General features: G+C 47.7%; 1 protein-coding gene and 1 pseudogene across 1 annotated transcript; one reads left to right on the top strand and one right to left on the bottom strand.

Moving 5' to 3' along the window:
* Positions 1–346: 346 nt before the first annotated feature.
* LOC140222124 (uncharacterized) lies at positions 347–1,347 on the bottom strand (annotated as a pseudogene).
* Positions 1,348–3,269: 1,922 nt separating this feature from the next.
* On the top strand, positions 3,270–20,186 carry LOC117849997 (wall-associated receptor kinase 2). The gene is made up of 3 exons (XM_034731758.2): positions 3,270–4,269; positions 15,892–16,056; positions 18,933–20,186. The coding sequence occupies exons 1-3, from the start codon at positions 3,339–3,341 to the stop codon at positions 19,952–19,954; spliced, it is 2,118 nt and encodes a 705-aa protein (XP_034587649.1). The 5' UTR covers positions 3,270–3,338; the 3' UTR covers positions 19,955–20,186.
* Positions 20,187–21,746: the final 1,560 nt, after the last annotated feature.

The following is a 21,746-nucleotide window of genomic DNA, read 5'->3' as shown; positions in this document are numbered from 1 at the left end:
AGGCATTGCACCATGTCATTTTGCAGGTTTAGTAGATTATTTGGATGGATTGCCTTCTGAGAAATCATGTTGAGGAATGCACATAGCTTCACGATTGCCATTCACATTCTCTGGTAGAATACCCCTCAATGCAACAGTCAGCAATAGTGTCATCAGGACGTGGCAGTCATGGGACTTTATATTTATGAATTTCTTCTCTTTAAAATTAATTATTCCCTATATATTCGAAGAGTAACCCGATGGGACCTTGATACTATTCAAGCACTCAAACATGTTTTCCTTCTCTTCCTTACTGTGAGTATAACTAGCAGGATGCAAGTAATGTCCATCATCTCTCTTTTCCGAATGTAGGCCATCTTATTGTTTCATACGTTTCAGGTCCCGACGTGCTTCGATTGCATCCTTTGCTTTTTCACATGTACCTAGGAAGCCAAGCATGTTCATGCAAAGATTTTTTATCAGTTGCATCACATCGATTGCATTACAGACCTCAAGGACTTTCCAATAAGGTAGCTCCCAAAATATAGACTTCTTCTTCCACATGGGTGCATGTCCGTCCTCATCGTTCGGAATAGGTTGGCTACCAGAGCTCTTGCCAAAGACTACCCTCACATTCTTTATCATAGGAAATACATGTTTACCATTATGGTGAACGGACTTAGTACGTTTTTCTTCCTCCCATTCAAAATGCTTCCCTTTCTTTCTTAACGGGTGCTTAGTAGGAAGAAATCAATGATGGCCCATACACACAACCTTCCTACAGTGTTTCAAATACATGCTGCAAGTATCATCTAAACAGTACGTGCAAGCTCGATATCCCTTGTTTGACTGTCCGGATAGATTACCAAGCGCCGGCCAATCATTGATGGTTACGAACAACAATGCTCGTAGATTAAAAGTCTCCCTTTTGTCCTCATCCCATACATGTATACCTTCTTCCTTCCATAATAGTAAAAGTTCATCAATCAATGGTCTTAGGTAAACATCAATGTCGTTGCCAGGTTGTTTTGGGCTTTGGATAATTACTAGCATCATAATGAACTTCCACTTCATGCACACCCAGAGCGGAAGGTTGAACATACGTAAGGTCACAGGCCAAGTGCTATGACCACTACTGAACTCACGGAATGGATTGAATCCATCTGTACTTAAACCAAATTGTATGTTCATTGCATTCTTTTCAAACTCAGAAAATTCTATATCAACTTTTCTCCATTGGGACCCATCTGCGGGGTGTCTGATCATTTCATCTTGCTCACGTTGTTTTTTGTGCCAACGCATCAACTTTGCATGTGCCTTGTTTCTAAACAAATACTTTAACCGTGGTACTATAGAGAAATACCACATTACCTTCGTAGGAACTTTCTTCTTGCTGGCCTGCCCCTCAACATCACCGGGGTCATCTCACCTGATCTTATAACGCAGCGCTTCGCACAAAGAACAAGCCTCCAATTTCTTGTATTTCTCACCACGATAGAGGATACAGTCATCAGGACATGCATATATCTTTTGTACCTCCAAACCCAGAGGGCAAACAACCTTTTTTGCTTCGTGCGTTGAGGATGGTAATTCGTTCCCCTCGGGAAGCATGTTCTTTATGATTTTCATTAACTCATCAAAGCCTTTGTCAGAAACTCTATTTTTTGTCTTCCATTGCAGCATTTCTAGTGTGGTACCCAACTTTTTGTGCCCCTTTTTGCAATCTGGGTACAATAATTTCTTTTGATCATCTAGCATATGCTCGAACTTTTTTAACTCCTTCACATTCTCACAGCCTTCCTTGCATATCGCAACACTTGACCTAGATCATCAATAGGACCTTCTGCCTTGCTCATTGGAGCATCTATAAAGGCAACTCCTTGAATCCATTTAGGAATGTTGTCATCTTCTTTTTCATCATCATCTGCCATTATAACTCCTCTTTCCTCGTGCTTGGTCCAAACAAAATAGTTAGGCATGAATCCAGAACTGTATATGTGGGCGTGAATAGTCTTTCTGGATGAGTAATCCTTCTTAATTTTGCAATTTCTGCATGGATAACAAATGAAACCGGACGGCGGTTTGTTGGATTCTACTAGATCGAGAAAACCACGCAAGCTATTAATGTACTCCATGGAGTGTTTCTGTGTTGTACATCCATTACCGATTCATCTACAAAGTATTACCGAACCAAAGATATTCTGATTATCCATACAATTGTACATAAAACATACAAACATGATACAAATACCATTAAACTCAAATGTTGCTAAAAGTTTAGATAGAAATACACAAATTTAAATCTCAGACCCAAACAACATGATACACTACAACAAACTCAAATGTTGCTGAAAGTTTAGATAGAAATACACAAATTTAAATTTCAGACCAAAACAACATGATACATTACAACAAACCATCCATTAAGTACTATCTAGGAGGACTTTAAGCATCTTTGGGCAGCGAAGACGAAGGTTTTCCTGACCCAGCCTCATCTTGTAGTTTATTTGTGCCTCCTGCAACGGTAGTACTAAGTGGACTTGAAACACTCGGGTTCGGCGGTGGAGCATAACTACCACCAAAAGGAGGTTTCTGATCCGCCACAACAGCATCTTCATGACATCTTTGCAAATAACGAAGCATTGCTTTCTCCCACGTGCTCATTTTCTTCTCCTTCCTTCGCCAATTGTCACCGAATCATTCGCTACCCTGGATACCGTTCCCATCGTATGTGTCGGGATGCCTCAAATATACTCCAAAACATCCAGAGGTGATTTTGAGCCGATTGCGAGCCGAGCCGATCACTACAACTGATTCGGTGGTAACCCACTGTTCACACTGAATGGGTCGGTGGTCACAGTGCACGCTGTCTTGGCTCTGCTGCTGTTCATGGTCACCAACTGATTCAGTGACATTACAGATGGTCATCAAATAAATTAGTGGAATGTGTCGATGCACAATTCCAGCAGAATTTGCTTCAAGTCTTCACATGTCTTTGTTCCGACTTCATTACTATCATTTGCACGCCTTAGAAAAATACTCTCTGTACTATCATTTGAACATCGTATAATTCTTCTAAGTCTTTCTTTTTCTTCTAATTTTAGTGGTTTTGAAATTCATCATTGGCACCTATAAAACACATACAAAGATATATCTTGCAAACGCATTATTTGCCAACGACTATTTTATAATTAATTACCAAAATTATTATGGTCTAAAACCATTTTCCTTGCAGCGACTGCCTCTTGCCATAGTCCTATTTAAACGCTCGCCGCAGACCATCAGGCGATCAAACTGGCGAGCCGCCAATCACCCGTAGTCACAAAAAGCCGCATTGATCGTTGACAAGTCCTCGAAAGATGTCGACGCCATCGTTCCTGCTGTCGGTACTGCTTCTTGCAGCAACAGCAACGGCAGCCACCGCCGGAAGCCCCACCGCGTTGCCGGGATGCCAGGGGAGCTGCGGAGGCGTGGACATCCCGTACCCATTCGGCATCGGCACCAGCTGCTTCCGCAAAGACTTCGAGATCTCATGCATCAACAACGGCAGCGCCGGCGACGTGCCGGTGCTGGCAACGGCGGACAACCGTGCCGTCCAGGTGCTGAACTTGTCTGTAGCGCCGTGGCCGGAGGCCCGGGTGCTGCTGCCGGTGGCGTGGCAGTGTTTCAGCCCTAACGGAACCAGCACCGGGAGTTTCTCCGGTGAGGTCGACTTCAACCCACGGAGCGTATACCGTATCTCCGACACCCAGAACGAGCTCTTCGTCCTCGGTTGCAACACCTTCATCTACAACAAAGCCGGCAACGGGGAGGGCGGCCGCTACAGATACGCCTACTACACCGGGTGCGTGGCCTACAGCAACGACTCGGGGGACCCGCGCGACGGCGCGTGCGCCGGCATCGGCTGCTGCCACGTCGACATCCCGCCGGGCCTCACCGACAACTCCATGTCCATGAGGTATGACAATGACAGCTGGCCTCACGTCAACCAGGAGTACTGCCCCTGTGACTACGCCTTCATCGTGGAGAAGGGCAGCTACACCTTCCGGGCGTCCGACCTGACGAGCATGCCGCGTGACCAGACCATGCCTCTGGTCCTGGACTGGGCCATCCGCGACAACGGCTCCGTGCCCATGTCCTGCGAACAGGCGGCGAGGAGCCCCACCGGCGGCGGCGGCTACGCCTGTGTCAGCGACCACAGCGAGTGCGTCAACTCAGCCAATGGTGGGTACGTCTGCAACTGCACCAAAGGCTACGAGGGGAACCCCTACGTCAGGGGTGGATGCACCAGTAAGTTATCTGCTTTACATTAATTATGCTAACTTCAGATCGTAATAGCGGTTATGTTATATGTATAAACCCAACGGAACTCAATTAATCAACTAGCTGTACAGACAGTTTTGTACCGGAGGTCATATCTGCCATCGACATGGGCCCTGGTGGCCGTAATAACCATCACACGAGCACAAAAATCAAACTGATCCGGCCGAGCACCAAATAAAACGTGCTCCTTCATATGATTTGCAATAATTTCGGCCTCCAAAAATCTCAGTACAAAACGGGAAAAAATGAACCATAGCTCCGGTATAGTTTGCAAGGAGAGATATACAAAATCCCAATACACGTAGAGCCAGGACTTGGGTCGTGCTATTTGTGGGCCGCTCGAAACACGACACTTTGACACGATCTGAAGCACGGCACCACACGATAAAATTTTGGACCGTACCATGCCTAGGATCTAGGCACGATAGGCGACACGGCACGGCACGTATCTTGGACCTACACGACACGAAAATTGCCCATTAGTGCCTTTGTAGTCTATATTTGCAATATTAGTTCGTTGTGCAATATAGCACGACATAGAAATGAAATCACAAAATCTATTTTTCATGTATAGAATCATGCAACGATCATTCATAAAGCAATGAAATATGCTGCCATCCATATGGCCACGAGTGTAGGAGGAATAGATTTTGTATTATGGATGGATTGTATTGCATTGAGGTCTCAGCCTATATATATGGAGTACAGAGACTTAGGGGGCAAGGCTCCTTGGATACATATAGTAGTCTACGATACGTATATCTACAACTACCAAATACACTCTAACATTCCCCGCAGTCACAGCTGGAGCACCGTAGACGCTGAAACTGGAGAAGAAGCCGAAGGTACAAGCTGATGGACTAACATCACCCTGCAGTTAGAATGTTGGCGCGATGTGGATGCTACGACTGCAGAGAAAACCGGCAAGTAACTCATGCAGATGATAGCCCTTTTTGCCGATATCGAGGTAGCCAAGATGAGGCTAAATAGCCGTGGTCGAGGATGCCATGCATAGGGTAGCTGTTTAGCTGTCGAGGTTGCCGAAGATGAGGGATCTGCACATGAAGCCACGAGCGCACGAGGAGGCGCCATGAGGATGGTGGTGCATAGGGAAAGATGCCAAATAAGAAGACGGTGACACGTCGAGGTAGTCGTAGAGGTAGAAGGTCGATGCCGAGGTTGATGCAGTCAAGTCGCTATAGTCGAGACATCTCTAGGTTCCCTAGACCCAAGGATGCATTGGGGAAAAAGCTAGGTACACATCAGTGTTACCAATACTGAACGTGCAAGGTAGAGGGACAATTGTGTGCTAGCTTCTGAGGGAATAGCAGAGGAGGCCTCTAGGATGGTTCCAAGCACAAAATGACGTGGGGGTAGCAGGTGTCGATGCAGCCCGTGGTCGGAGTAGACGAAGTTGGGGGGCAGAGACGACAATGCGCATGACGAGTCTATGCTGGACAAAGAGAGAAGGTAGACCCAAATGATCTAGCGCAAGGCCTAATGATCTGGATGATGCGGCAGCAGAGCTTGAAGGAGGTGGCGAAGAACTTGAACAGCTTGAGGAAGACCATGCACGCCCAATGACGTAGTCATGGATGAGGTCATAGATGCTATCAAAGAAGATGACATAGACGTGGTCAAGGACGTAGTCAACGGTGATGCAGATGCAACAGCGGGAAGGACCAGGGAGGGCGGCGCTACTGCTCGAAGAAGCGACACACTCGCAACCCTCATGTCAGTGGTGGTGCACCCACAGGAAGTGGTTGCGGCAAGTTGGGACGATCGACGTGGAGACCATGTGGTGGAGGGGCCTGATGACGTTGCGGGAGGGGCCCCTACATGCACCATACGCCAACCCGGGCCACACGGGTGTTGGAGAAGGATTGCCGGTGACGATGTCGAGGAAGAGACATGCGAAGTCGACGTGCGGTGGGTGCCACGGGAGTACAACCCCTCCAAGGGTGCGCACGCAGCATAGCCCTTGGGCGGGGTGTCTCCGATGATAGCGGCAGAAGGCCCCACGACAACGGCATGCAGGGCAGGGTCCCCTCGATAACATCGGTAGAGGGCTTCCTGGCGGCGGCAGACCCATCAACGAAGGTTGCTGGATGAGCAAGTGGCACCCAAATTTGCGGGCCCCCAGGCGGCGGAGGCCCCCGACGGTGCCTTCAGTAACCACTCCGATTTGCTGTTGCTGCTTGAAGACGATTATGCGGCGAGATCAACTGGATCAGCCGTGAAGCCTCGAGGTGCTGCCTGGATGTGGCTGCTAGGGTTTGTCACCAAGGAACATAACCTGAACTCGTGAAATATGTAGGAAGAATACATTGTGTATAATGGATGGATTGTATTGCACTGACGTCTCAGCCAATATATATAGAGTACAGAGACTTTGCCTCATATACATGTGGTAGTCTACGATATGTATATCTACAACTACCAAATATACTCTACACCAAGAATCCTCACATTCACCTACAAATGTCTATATAATAAGGTTTATTTTTACATTAATTTTTAAAGTTAATTTCTACCGTACAAGAACATAGAATGCGATAGGCTAGTGGATTAGCAAGCAAAGAAGACAAGTACATGTATTCCGAGGATCGTGTTTGAGCTGGCACAACATGAAGTTAAGTTGTCTGTGCTTGTGCCTAGATAAAGAGTTGTCATGCTGTACTGGCATCGTATGATGTGCCTTCCGTGCCTAGAAGTCTAGACATGAAGCGGCCCATGGCACGAGAGGGCCGGCATGGCACGGCTCAACTGCCCCAAGTCCCACCTTCTCTACCTAGGCATGGCTGGACCCTTTGCTTTGCAACAACACCACGACCCTGCAACTTGCTCACTGTCGGCTAGGTGTGTGACTTGGAGGGAGTTGAGGGATGCCTCCTCGGGAGTCATGGCCTCTTCCCCGAACAGGAGTCAGAACGGGGTGAAACCAGTGGGGCGTGATGCAGCGGTGCGTAGAGCCCATAGGATGTTTGGAATCTCTTCGGCCCACATGCCTTTGGACTCCCTGAAGATGTGCTTGCTGAGCGCCGCAAAGATGCTGCCGTTAGTGCACTCGCATGCCCCATTGGACTGCGGGTGGTACACCAAGGTGAAGCAGACCTTAGTCTGCAGTAGTGACGGAAGTGTTCCGAGTCGAACTAGTTCCATTGTCTACAGTGACTTGCCGTGGTACCCCAAAGCGGTAGATGATGCGTTTCCAGAAAAATTTGATGATGTTGGCAGCCTTGATCGTGGTGACTGGTTCTGCTTCCACCCAGTTAGAGAAGTACTTGACGGTCACCACCACAAATCGAAAGCCACCTAGGGTGGTGGGAAGGGGCCCTACAATATCAATGCCCCCCTCGAGAGAGGGGCTAGACTGGAGCCAAGGGCTGGAGAAACATTGCTAGGAGGCGGCTCATCTTACTCATCCTCTAGCAGGCATCGCACTGTTTGACGATCTCCTATGCATCCTGGAGTGCCGTAGGCCAGTAGAATCCCTACCGGAAGACCTTCCTGACGAGGGACCTGGACATCGCATGACCCCAAAAGGTCTGGCGTGCATTTCCTCGAGCAACTACCAGCCCTCCTCCCTTAGGATGCACCAGAGGAGGGGGGCACATACGATGAGCTGGTAGTTGCGGCATCGTTGCTACAAACGACGTGCCTCTGTGCCATCCTCCAGCACGTATCACTCTTCGAGGAATGCAATGATGGGGGAGCGCCAATCTTCACTGTAGATGATGGCCACCTCCGTCCCGTCTGCTTCCATTGTGACTGCGGGAGTGGTTGCCACCTGGTAGAAGACCTCCGGGGAAAGCGGAGTCCCATGAGCGGCTGCTTTGGCCAAAGCATCAGTGGACTCGTTCTCTACTCGAGGGATGTGCATGACAGTGAAACCTCAAAACTTTCATTCCAGGTTTCGAACCAGTCGGAGGTACTCCACCACCTTGAGCTCTCGGGCTTGGTACTCTTTCTCCACCTAGAGCGTGACGACTTGACAGTCACTCTTGATGAGGAGGTGTCGTGCCCCCAAGGCTAATGATTTTTGTAGCGCAAGGATGAGTGTTGGTATATTTAATGATTATGAATAAATCCACAAGCGCACAATTATACCGTTGTAGCATTTCACCCAAGAGTATTCCCAAGGGTATCGTATTTCCCAAAGGAAGGTGGGTAGGTCAAAAGAGTTCACTATGCATATGAGTATACCATAGATGGATAGAGATAGTACTCTGATAACTAAGCTAGGGAGAAGGACTAAGAGTTAGCTCTAGGTTCATATGTACTTCCTATATACTGCACAAATCATATAAGCATAACATACATACATATTGTAGAGAACTCAGGCCTGTGCCTGGGGAGAAAGTACCCGTACTAGTTCCATCCGGCAAAGTTTATGCTAATTTATGAACTCCTACAGCGTACCCAAATGTGGAGGATTACAAAGGACCAAAAGAGCTGCCACAGCCTATGGCCAACCTCTGCGACCCGTGGGGCAAACTCATATACAATGATGCTAAGCAATCCAAGCACCATGCTTCAATTGTTAACAACACTCCAGCTGACCCGAGCTATTGTGATAAGGGCTGAAGCCGTCATAGAAATGACCATTGAACCGATGCTGAAACATAGATCAACTAAGTTATACAAGGTATATATGCACACAGAGTATGTATTGAAGCATGGTCTCAAGGCATACATGAGCGAATATAAGGCTATACTATGATAGCAAGGGTATATGACTAGCATACGAGTGTATAAGCCTAGCACATCAACATAGCATATAAGAACCAAGCACAACACTATATAAAGAAGATGTATACTTTGAATAGAATAAAGTCAACCTAGGAATAAAAGATACAAGAGCCATACCCTAGACTCCAAGGAGACCTGAAACCTGAAGGAGAGCTACGCTAGCCTAACTCCACTAACTTGGAAACTAAGAGGTAAAGAATGATTCACTAGTGGTGTGTGTGTCCTAGAGTGGAGCCCCTCCCCTCATATTTATAGGCTCCAAGAAGCGGTTCTACAAGGAAATCTTCAGGGAATATCCCATAACCGACGTAAACTGTCACAATGTGGAGGCTGGAGACAAGGGGAGGCATCGGCGATTCGGCCGAAGCCCTGAGAGGCTGACCCCCTGTAGGCCCGCCTCACAACTGCCTTTCTCTGGATGACTTCCTGGTGGGTCCCAATGGTGGTTGTGTGTGTTAACTGGTGGATTGAGGCGGCTGTGGTAGTTTGTGGGCCCTTCAATCCATGGGATGCACACGTGGCAACCTCCCATTGGTTAGAAGCATGTTTCTTGGATCCATAGAGAGTGCTTTCTCCATCCTTTTGTGTTATTTCACCTGCAACCAAATATTCTCTAAGGACAAGTGGAACTGCATTATTCAAAACCAAATATACGTGTAAGAAATGCCAATCCTTCTTTATTCTTGAGTATATTGACGATCATATTTGGTACTTAACGATTGTCAACAACGAGCGGCTCATATTACGCCGTGTTGTAGGTGCAGGGGAAGTCGAGGTAGAGAGCGTACCAGATCTCTTGTCTGGAAGGGGAGAATGGGATCGACGCGACCCCCGTGCTGGAGGCACTCCACGTGCTGTTGACGAAAGTGGTCCATGTCAGCTCGGCTATCAAGGGGCCACCAGCGGGTGTAGTTGGTGTCTAGTCGGTAATGAAATCGGCGAGAGCTTAAGACTAGATGGCGCTCTGAGAGACGAATGAAAGCATGAATGGCGCCAGCACCACCGCCCACTTGCTGATGCGCCTAATGGCCTCCCGATTCTCGAAGACATCGTGAAGCAGGTATGACGTCAGGACAGTGATGGGGTGCGAGGTGAAGTAGTGCTTGAGCTTGCGGGAGGCCATGACGACGGCGTATGCTATTTTTTCCAGCTTGGTGTAGTGCAACTTGGCCCTCACCAATGCTTCGGAAACATAGTACACTAGGGCCTGCTCCTCCTTCCCCCCTCAGGAACATTCCTCCACTAGGACCACGCTGACCGCGCCCTCTATTGTGGCGATGTAGAGCAGGAGCGATGCAACGGGGGTGGGGCTCGTGAGCACTTTCGGGTGCTCAAGGTACTGCTTGATCTCGCGAAAGGCCTGTTGTTGCTCCTCCGTCCAGCGAAAAGGATTTGAGCCTCTAAGCGCCTAGAAGAAGGGCAAGCTCCTTTCCGCAGATCTTGTGATGAAGTGGCCCAACGCTGTGAGCCATCCCATCAGGCGTTGCGCCTCATGCACGTTGATCGGGGCCTCCATCCCTCGAATCGCGTGGATCTTGTCGGGGTTCGCCTCAATCCTCCTCTGGGAGACAAGGTAACCTAGTAGCTTCCCGGATTGGACTCCAAAGGTGCACTTTCAGGGTTGAGGCGCAGTCCCATCCTTTGCAAGTTTGTGAAAGTTTCCCGTAGGTTGGAGAGGTGGCCTTGCTCGTCCTTGCTTTTGACAACGATGTCGTCCATGTAGGCCTCCAGATTCCTCCCAAATTGGGCATCAAAAACCAGCTAGACCAGTCGTGCAAACATTGCCCCGGCATTCCGGAGGCCGAAAGGCATCCGCGCAAAACAATATGTTCTGAATGGAGTGATGAAACTGGTGTGAGGCTTGTCATCTTCCACCATCCACACCTGGTGGTACCTAGAGTAGGCGTCCAAGAACTGAGCCGTTCACTCTCAGACGTGGAGTTGATGATTTGATCAATGCAGGAGAAGGGGAAATCATCCTTTGGGCATGTCTTGTTCAAGTCAGTGAAGTCCACACAGATCTGCCACTTGCCATTTCTCTTCTTCACCAAGACTGGGTTGGCGAGCCATTCCGTGTGGATGACTTCCCGGATCACGTTTGCATCAAGCATTGCACACCTCCACGCGAGCCGCCTCCTTTCGCTCCGTTGACATCTTCTGCACCTTCTACTTGTGGTGCTTCTTCTTGGGTCGATGGTCAGGTGGTGCTGGATAAGGTCCCGATCGATCCCCTGGAGGTCGGAGGGGGTCCAGGCGAAAACGTCTTAATTTTCCTGAAGGAAGTCGAGGAGGGCCGCCTCCATTTGCTCCGGGAGGTGGGTCGCTAGCTGTATCACTCTTTCAGGCTACTCTAGCTAGAGTGCCACAGTCTTAATTTCCCCTTTGGGGTGGGCCTTCAGAACATAACGGGTGGACGAGGGGGCCTTGCTTTCTTCTGGCGGTGTAGAGGCCAGCTCGTTGACTTCCCTCTACCCCAGGGCGCGCCCGATCTCGATGAGCCTGGCCTGCTTTTGGTCCCCCAACACCTTGATGGACCCCTTCGATCCTGGTAGCTTCATGCATAGGAAACTGTGGTGAGGGATGGCGTAGAAGGCATTGAGGAGGCGCCTCCCCAATATGGCGTTGTACTGGTAAGGCACATCCACTATGTCAAAAATGATGTCCTCTGTGCGGGCATACTCGCCGAGGCCGAAGGACACCGGCAGCTGATCTGGCCTAGGGCTTCGATCGCATACCCTTTGAAGCAGCACAAAGGGGTTCTAACACGGGTGAGCTGGGTGCGGGAGAGTCCCATTTGATCAAAGGCTGAGGTGAAGAGGAGGTACACTGAGCACCCCCCCTCAATGAGGATGCATTGGACTTCCACCTCGACAACGTTGGCCGAGATGATGAAGGCATCAGCGTGGGGGTAGAAAGGCACATTGTAGTCCTCCGCTCTGAAGGTGATCAGGATGGTGGTGTAGTAGGGGAGCAGGACCTATGACCTCGAGGCCACATACTGGACTTCCCGCATGTACGCGCGCCACTAACGCTTGGACTCTAGGGGTTGTATGGATCCCCCGGAGATGGGCAGGACCACATGGTGAGATCCCACCATGTGTTGCACATCCCGAGTGGAAGCTTCTTGCTTCAGGATCGCCGGGGGGGGAGAGGGGGAGGGGGGTTGCGGTTGCCTCGGTCGTGGTGGTAGCGGTGGCGGTAGCCCGTACGGGGCCACGTGTGGCTAGGGATGGGTCAAGTGCAGCATTGGCTGCGGGGATGCTCCGACCCAGCGCATCAGCGGATGTTGTATGGTGTACATGACGGGCCTCCCGGTTATGGGGGTCTTCTAGGCGGAGGCGGCAGCCTCGGCCTTGCAGCTATCAATGGAGGGACACTCCCATGTTGTGTGCCCCCCTAGTGTTGATGGACGATGCAGTATGGCCTCGACAATTCCCCGTAACAAGCCTGGCTCGATTCTTCTTGTGGCCTGGTACCCCGGGTGGAGGAGGTTTTCCGGGTGTCGGAAGTTCTCTCCCTCTTTTGATCCCCCTAGGATTCCTCCCATCCTTGGGAGGCCTCCACTATTTGGACCTTCCAATAAGGGCCCTGAGGGTGATCTCATCATCGGCGCTGGCCTTCCTTCTCCCGGGGGTGCTCCGGAGGGGAGTCGTGGTGTTTCCTTTCCTGCTTCTTTGGCGAACCCTCTGCTGGAAGCTTGCGTTGCACCTCACGGAGCTCTTCATCCTCTGCGCAGCCCCTCCTAGGTGGGGTCTATGATGGTCCTCTCACTTAGGCCGCTGGCCTGACACTTCATTCACATTGATAAAGCGCTTGACGAAACTCCAAAGTGTCTCCATCCTCTCTTGCTTAACAACGAAGAGGTGCCCCGAGGTGAACGGATCATCGTAGTTCCCTTGGAAATTTTCGAGCATCGCTTCCCGTAGCTGCTCCTAGTATAAAACTTTTCCGACCTCGAGGGTGGTGTACCAGGTGCGAGCGATGCCCGTCACGGCCATCACAAAGCTTTTGGCCATGATGGCCTCATCCCCGCGTGATGGACTGGATGGCGGCCTTGAAGCTTATGATGAAAGCCTTGGGGTCCATCTTCCTGTCGTAGGGGGCGATCTACAGCATCTTGAATCCCCAAGGCCAGCTAATGGATTGGAGGCTGGGAGATAGGAGGACTTGAGGTCGTAGATCGTGCTCCGACAAGTGTGGTTGTCGGAGATGACCTAGCTGGCAGGTAGTACCGGATCTCCGACGCTCCCCTTCCCGAAGGTGTCCCGATGGGTCTTGGTCGACCAGAGAGTGTCTAGCTCCTTTCAGAGCTCCCTGGCCCTCCACATGGCATTGGCTCTTCGGTGCAGGTACTCCTCCTACCCTAGCCCGAGCCTCCTTGTCGATGGCTTCCCGGCTGGCCATCTCCCTCGATTCTTTCGCCTTCTGCGCTTGCTCCAGCTGAACCTGCAGCTCGTCTGCCTCGACTTCCTCCTCCCCGGTCAGCCATTCCTGCATGGATCTGGCCACCTCAAGGTCAGAGATGTCTCCCATCTACTCCTTCCCTGCCAGGGGGTTTTCCTTAGCTTCCAGGTCATCATCACTAACCGCTGCCAACTCCTCCTCGCCTCCCAGGTCGACCTTCTCCGGGTCGGCTCCAGTAGCCACCCCGCTCTCCAGGGCTATGGCTTTAGAAGGGTCGGTGGTCATAGTGGGGAGGGGATCCATTGAAAGGTCTGCGGCTCCCTTCCCCTTCCATCGCTGCAGCGCAATGTGGCTTCTCAATCACTCTCTTCCCTACGAATGGCGCCAACTTTTGGTGGTTACAAAATACCCAAACAGTAGAGGGTGGCTCTTGGACAAGGCTCCTGTCCATGAGAGCTTAAGTGGCTAGAATGTTGTGTCTTGAGTGAGTCCCTAGATCTCCTATTTATAGCCTAAGGGAGTGGGACTTTTTCGAGTAAAAGACCCATATGCCCCCGGTACGGTGCCTCCAACCCTGGACCCACCAGTGTACGTCCATGGGGGCAGCAGGGTCTAAACCTTACCCTGAGTACGGAGCCATTCCGTACCTAGGGTTAACGTGGCATCTCTTTCGCCAAGGCTTCCCGTGCTGAGGGTGGACGCGTCAGCTTCCGTATTTAAGACTAACACGGGCGCATTCTTTAGGTGATGCACAAAGTTAAAGTTCTTTCTCCCGGAGGGCCCCTCGGGGGGTAGCGCTGGGGCTCCTTATTTGCCCTTCCTAGAGGGGCGGAGCTTCCAGGGGAGTCGGAGGGTTCCCGAAGGGCTTGGCCAAGCCCTTTACCCTCTTTGTGGTTCTGCCGGCTATCCCGTTCCCGTCGCGCTCCGTCGGGGACTTTGGAGCTAGCTACAAACTCTCGAACACTGGGTCCAAAGGACCCCTGGAGGCTCCGAGGCCCCCTTCCCCTGCTTCCATGGCTCCTCGCCCTCCGAATCTAGGCAGCTGGGGAGGGCGAGGGAAAAGAGGATGATCTCTCCTAGTGGGAAAATGGGGCTTCCGTACCTTCAGAAGTGTTTTGGCGGGAACAGTCTGTCCGACCCGCGATCTTGGGCCGATTCCCCAACACAACTAGTATGTTATAAGAAAAAATTCAATTTACTACCCCTAAAGTAAAAAAAAGTTCGCTTAACCCCATTTTTACTAAACCGGATCAAAACACACCTTCAACACATAATTGGAACCGGTCTTGATGATTTGGTGGAATTCAAAACCTGATTTACTTACTAGGATCGACATCTGCATCTTCTCATCCCTCGCTCCACACCGAGGTAGGGCCAGGTGCCGTGTGGAGGCCGTGAAGCTCATGCGCCGTGCAGCAGCAGGCCGCGGCGGCACAGGGCCAGGTGCCGCGTCTAGGTCCTGAAGCCCGTGCGTCGCGCAACAGCAGGCAGCGTCGGTAGTAGGGCTAGCTACTGCACAGAGACACGAACTACTGGGAGCAGAAGCACAGGGGCACCAGGAGCACGTGCATCTCGCAACCGGCGATGGCAGAGCTAGGCTCAAGCGAGAAACCAAAGAAAGATGGAGAGGGGGTTGGATTAGCGCTTTTGCTGGGGAGAGGTATTCTGGGCCTAAACTTACTTGCCGCATAGGTGGCTGATGTGTCAATCCAATCAGCAAAACCAGTATATGTAAACCAGCCAATTATGCAAATGTATGTGTTTTGACCCGGTTTAGTAGAAAAGGGGTTATATAAACCTTTTAATAGGTTAGGGGTTACCCATACTTGAGGGTATCAGATTGGAATTTTTCCTATGTGATATATATCACTACACTATAAAACCATTTGTATAGGTGGCTAAAATGGATTTCCACACACATGCGTAGCATATATAGAATTCAAAACCGGGACCTCCCACACGTAACCTTCTTACCATATCAACTATAAAAGCATAGTATCTGGATTAGACGAGGGATGCTATTCTTTTGCTTGACCTCTGAGAATCTTGTAACACATATTTGAAACTCTAAACAATCTTAAATAAAAAATTGGCAATGACGAATTTTAGATCTCGTCGAGAACTCCAACTTAGATATTGATCACGTCTCCATCAGTGGTCGTTTGAATTCCAAAACTTTTTTCAATATATCTCAGAAATGATAACAAATATGTTGGCACGTATTCTTCCTTTGATCAAGTGAAGATTTTTTTTTTCAAATTTTGAAAGAGTACATGGAAGATTACAAATTCTAACCTAAGAAAACACATACATATTGCTTGTATACTCTAATTATAAAAATCTTCAGGTGGAAATTAAGCAATTTAATGAATTGTGTTACTTGGACATATAGACTGTAAAATATATACTGATTCATCCTGATGATTCATGCAGATATAGATGAGTGTACACGATTGGAAGAGTTTCCTTGTCATGGTGTTTGCAAGGACACCGAGGGATCTTATCAATGCATGTGTGGTCTAGGTTACGAGAGTGATGGCGATCCAAAGGAAAACTCCTGCCATCCAAGACTTTCAGGTTCAGCAAAGCTTCTCATAGGTATATATTGATCCATCATCCTTTTAGTTTTCTCTTCTAGTAATGCCGCAATATAATCAACCTTCGTTGTGTTGCAAAAATAGCTTTATCTGTTTTCGGATTTCTTATTTTAAATCCACTCAACGAGCTAATTTGATTCAGCATGTACCATCTTTACATTTAAAGAACGTTATGTTTGTGCGAACATTAATAAATTCTTTTTCTAATGCAAAATCTGAACTCTCTTCTATTTTAAAAATTCCTTTTCATTACATGTCATCCCCACACTAGTATGGCAATTTATGGTGGAAAAGGTATAAACATTCTCGTAGTGAATTAGTTATCTTCCCTTGGAGGACCTTCACCCTCAATTTAAGACACGTTTGGAATATGAGATTCTTTTTCTGCTTCCAGCTAACTCTTAGGAACTGATTGGTTAATCATACAATTCAGCACAAGCTAGAGGACCAAAATTCCAATAACCAACCAAGTACAACAGATTCCCATAAAGGACACGTTAACGTTGCAAATTAGACGAGCACAATCTTTCAAAAGTGAATGAAGACAATAATATATAAGATCTATTTTAGAGAAGAATTCTATAATAACCATGTAGAAAATTTATGTCTGTTTATTAGTTTGCTTCTTAATTACTATTTGATCCAAAAAACTTTTTTTGGTAAAAAGGTAGAAATAACTTATCAGCTGATTGATAAGTGGTATGATAAGGGGAGAGCCAGGAATTCGTTTTTTTCATTGTTAGAGGGGCCAACAGTACTATTTTTTTAGAGGATCTCATTCCCCCTCCGCCACCGGCATGATACACTATGATTTTTTCAACGTCCTATAGGGTACAAGCTGTCACAATTTGTTTCTTTAGTTATCTTTGGTGTGCAAGAAAATTAATTTTGCATCTGTTAAGAATTAAAATATATGCACAAAAAAGAGATAAACATCATGTGCCCTTAATTATTTCAATGGACAAGAATAACATAAAAAAAAACTTTATATGACAAAGGAGATATGTAGCCATATAGGTGATGGAAATAACAAGGAACAGAAATTCTAGGTACTGAGGTTAGGACAACTTAGCATGTCTTCTCCTCTCTCACACACAATGACACGAGTCTATCATTAGCTGGATGGACCAAGGCTTGCGTTGTAGCTTCGGGGCCAGTGGAGAACAAAGTGTAAAATTTTGCCAATATAGACATGAACATCGACTAGGATAAAATACTATTAATTCGTGAATTTGTGAACGATTTGAACTCTGGTGGCTAGATTCTCCCACGCTTCCACCACCACGCTTATTTGATTGACTCTAATTACAGCTAATCAACAGCAACCATTAATTTGATGTTGTTCATGTAGAAGATAGTTCACTCGATGTTGTTCATGTAGAAGATAGTTCACTCCAGTGTAGTTACATTGACCAAACTATCTATGTTCGGGAATAATGTAAGTAATGTTTATGGTGCTCACACTATTCGCCATAAAATCGTAAATTTCATGTGCCCAAGTTGTATGTACTGGTCAAATTTAACGTACAGTGTTCAGCCAAGAACATTCTGATGGTATTCTTGTTGTGTCTGTGATTATAATACAGCTACTATGATAAAATGTTGCCGTTTGATTTACAATTCGACTATACAAATGACGCTTTGTAAGAACAACTAACGGCACAAATGCATTTATACTGTGGGATCTTGTTTGGAGCAGACGGTATAAACGGTATAAATTCATCATATATATATATATATGTGTGTGTGTTGTCTATGACGCGCCCGCCTATATAGAAATGACAACATCTGCCGATGTACAAATTCATATGTACTATCGGTGGCTGTTCGGTAGTAGTGCTAGCTAGCTTTTCCTTCACACACTACTGGTAAACTGATCATTTATCCCGAGACTCAGTACCAGTTGCATTTTGATCCGGTACTAATATCAGCATTAGTACCGGGTCTAATGGATAGTTCCCGAGAAGTCCCCTGACCCCCTTTAGTACTGGGTAGAGCCTCCACCCAGTACTAAAGCTTTCCTCCGCCTCCCTCCGTCTACGCGCAAGTACTTTAATTTGCACCGGCCCCCTCCCTCACTCCATCCGCTAGCCGGCCCTATCCTCTCACCCTCCCTCCGCCTCCCTCTCCATCTCCGCACTGGCCCCCTCCCTCCCTCCCTCCCTCCCCCTCCCTCAGCTCCCTCCCTCTAGGAGATTGGTGCCGACTCGGCCCCTCCTTCCCCCTCCACCGTCCCCCTCCCTCCCTCCTCAACCTCCCCTCTCCTTCCCCCTCCACTCGCCCCTCACCTCGTGCCTAAGGCGAGGAGCGGCGGCGGCAGCCATCGGGGCACGGAGTGGCCGGCGGGATACGAGGCCGGGGGTGGCGGGATGCGGCGACGAGAACCGGCGGATGGAGCGGCGACGATAGGATGCGGGCCGGCGGCAGCGGGATGCGAGCCAGTGGTGGCAAGATGCGGGGCTGGGGGCAGCGGGATGTAGGCTTGCCGGCAGCCAGCGGGATGAGGGGCCGGGGGGAGGGTGGCGGCGGGGGAAGGCCGGCGGGGGCCGGGCTAGGGGAGTTCGGCGAGAGGGGGAGGCGGGACGGGGGGACGCCGGGTGAGGATTTTTTTTTAATTTTTTAATACCCCTTTAGTACCGGTTATTTCAACCGGTACTAAAGGAATAGTACCGAACTAGTAGTACCGGTTGCAAAACCAGTACTAGGAGGTACCTAACCGGTACAGAAGGCTATTTCCCTAGTAGTGACACCGGAAAGATGTGTGGTTTCATAATTCCATTTGACTAAATACATACTCCATCTGTTACAAATTGTATCCAAAATACAATTATCCAAAAGAAAATGATGACGAGACCATTTTTGTATACTTGCATGCAGGTGTCACTGTGGGTATTTTTAGCACAGTTGTTGTTCTACTTGCCACATGGTTGACGTCGAAGCATAAAGAGCTGAAAGCAAAGAAGAGAGAACTGGAAGCACTTGAAAGAAAAAATGGAAGCGAGGAACTTCAAAACGTTAAAACTCTAACGCTTTTCACAAAGGAGGAACTTGACAAAATAACTGACGACTACTCAAGTCCTCTTGGTCATGGAGGCTTTGGCAAAGTTCATAAAGGGATTCTTCCCGACAAGACAGAGGTTGCGGTTAAAGCCTCAATTAAGGTAACTGAATATACACGGGATGAATTTGTGAGGGAAGTAGGGATCCAATCTAGGATGATGCACAGAAACATTCTCAGGCTCTTGGGTTGTTGCTTGCGCGTCGATGTTCCATTGCTGGTGTACGAGTATGCTGCTAAAGGAAGCCTCGAAGACATTCTCCACGGCAAAGAAAATCAGCAACTTGAGCCACTAACACTAAGATCGCGTTTGGACATTGCAATTGGGTCTGGTCAAGGTTTAGCATACATGCACTCATACACAGAAAATGGCATTCAGCATGCCGATGTCAAACCAGGCAACATACTCCTGGATCGTGGGCTCATTCCAAAAATATCAGATTTTGGGTTATCAAAGATTTTTATGGCGGGTAAAGATTATACCATGAATGTCATAGGGTGCTTGCCTTACATGGATCCAGTGTACAAAGAGACAGGGCGGCTAACTCCAAAAAGTGATGTGTATAGCTTCGGGGTTGTTCTGTTGGAGCTAATTTCTAGAAAGCCCGTTGGATACGGTGAAAGTAGCCTCGTTAAGCAGTTTAAAAGAGTTTATGAGCAAGATAAGAGTGGAAGGGTGCTGTTTGATAAGGATATTGCAACAGAAGAAGATATTCCTATCCTCGACGAAATTGGCAGACTAGCAATGGAGTGTTTGGAAGAAAAGGTTGAAGAGCGACCAGCTATGGTGAGTGTAGCAAGTGCGCTTGTGATGCTCAAAGATTCCTGGGGAAAACAATGACAAAGGTTCACCTCGACGTCAAGCAATTAGTGTTGGACTTTTAGCACTTTGGTACATGTGGAACACTACCAAATCCCTGTTTGGGTTGTATCTTTGGTATTGTCAAGATATGCAATAATTTGGTTTTAATTTCTCGCAGCTTGATAGTTATGGATGTAAATGGTAATGTGCCATTATTGATTACTCCCTCCCTACTATAAATAAATATTGTTTGTTTAGCCTTCAAAACTTATCCCACAAATAGTGTACATATAAGTTTCAGATAATCCAACAAAGGTCCTCATAATACCTTCTAGTTCAGTTAACGAATCGATCATTTACTCCCATCATTGATGCTCAAACCAGACTCACTAAATAAGGAAGGCTAATAGGTCTGACAATTACTGCAAGCATGCATGCATGATTAATTATACTCGGTAATCCATCCGATTAAGAAGAGTTATTAGGGGTACTTTGGACTTTTTGCATTGCTACTATCTTGTCTAAAATTTTCTAAACGAACAGTTTCTATGGAGAGTGTCCTTTTAGAAATTTTAGACATAATATTAGTGGTGAGAAATATCCATGTTACACCTAATAACTACTAATTGTGATTGAAAATCATGCTGTCCTTTTAGTTTTCTGGATCCTAAATAAATGCATGTGCATTTGAACCAGAGAAATAACATCAATTCATCATTTGATTGGTTCCACACGCCTCTCCATATACATTTTTTATTGGTGTGAGTGTTGCTTTAATTAGATGAGGTTTACTAGGAGGTAAAAAGACACTATTTGCGAGACAAAGGAAGTAGAGGTTATCAAATCCACTCTAGCCTTCTCTCATTTTTCTTCCACTACTAGAAATATGAGCATTCGTCCTTCACGTTAGTAACGGATGACTTTTCGTCCGGTACTAACGCGCGAAATTAGTACCGGGTAGAAATTTTTGGTCCTCAAAGGCCTTTTAGTACAGGGCAATAACACCAGCACCCCGTGAAGTATCATTTAGTACCAGTCAGTAACACCAACCATTTAGTATCGGGTGGTGTTATTGACCGGTACTAAAGGCCTCTCCACGGGTTACTTCAAAAGAAAAGTATATTTACCTCAATTACATGTGTGGTGTACGTGAGATGGTAAGGAAGGTTCGCACGAGGTTTGAGATCGTGGGATCGAATCCCATGGATCGCGCACATGCATATTACGAGTGAAATTCACGTGACTTGTGACTCGCGTGTGCATGGACCTCCCGTCTATTCGTCAATTTTTTCTTTATTTTTGAACATAAAGACGTTTAGTACCGGTCAGTAACACCGACCGATACTAAATGGCGCATTTAGTACCAGCATTTTTAACCGGTACTAAATGGTGTGTCATTTAGTACCGAACAAGCCATACAGGTCAGGTGCGGGGTTAATGACCGGTAGTAAATGTCGAATCTCCAGTAGTGTTCGTACAGTGCATATAAATGGCCTAATACACTCTTGATCATTAGACAGCTGCGGCCGGACTTCTATTATTAGTTTAGTTCCTTGCTTGAATATTTATGTTTCTTTCGTACTTCCTTTCTCTTTTTCTCTTAGGCAATAACATAATACTAATATGCCGTGGCAGTTTACAAAGTACCAGTTCATTCCTTGCTCTGTTGTCCCTTCATCTCTTCGTAAAAGTTTGCTAACATACATACTAATCTTCGTAGCCCTTCTGCAAATTTAAGAAGCTGCATAGGGCCGGGCATAGCTTTGCCTTCCTCCAAGGTTCCAAGCTGTGGTTCTGTTCATTCCTGTGAGGGAAGGTAGTTCGGGTGAAT

The sequence above is a fragment of the Setaria viridis genome, chromosome 3, assembly GCF_005286985.2.
Source record: "Setaria viridis chromosome 3, Setaria_viridis_v4.0, whole genome shotgun sequence".
NCBI lineage: Eukaryota > Viridiplantae > Streptophyta > Magnoliopsida > Poales > Poaceae > Setaria > Setaria viridis.
Note: the sequence above shows the minus strand (reverse complement) of the source record. Positions and strands in the feature narration are given on the sequence as shown.

Excerpts from the sequence above, each read along its gene's own strand:
- LOC117849997 (XM_034731758.2), top strand. The coding sequence starts at position 3,339 with ATGTCGACGCCATCGTTCCTGCTGTCGGTACTGCTTCTTGCAGCAACA. Across the intron at positions 4,270-15,891 it reads CGTCAGGGGTGGATGCACCA|ATATAGATGAGTGTACACGA; the intron begins GTAAGTTATCTG and ends TGATTCATGCAG. Across the intron at positions 16,057-18,932 it reads TTCAGCAAAGCTTCTCATAG|GTGTCACTGTGGGTATTTTT; the intron begins GTATATATTGAT and ends ACTTGCATGCAG.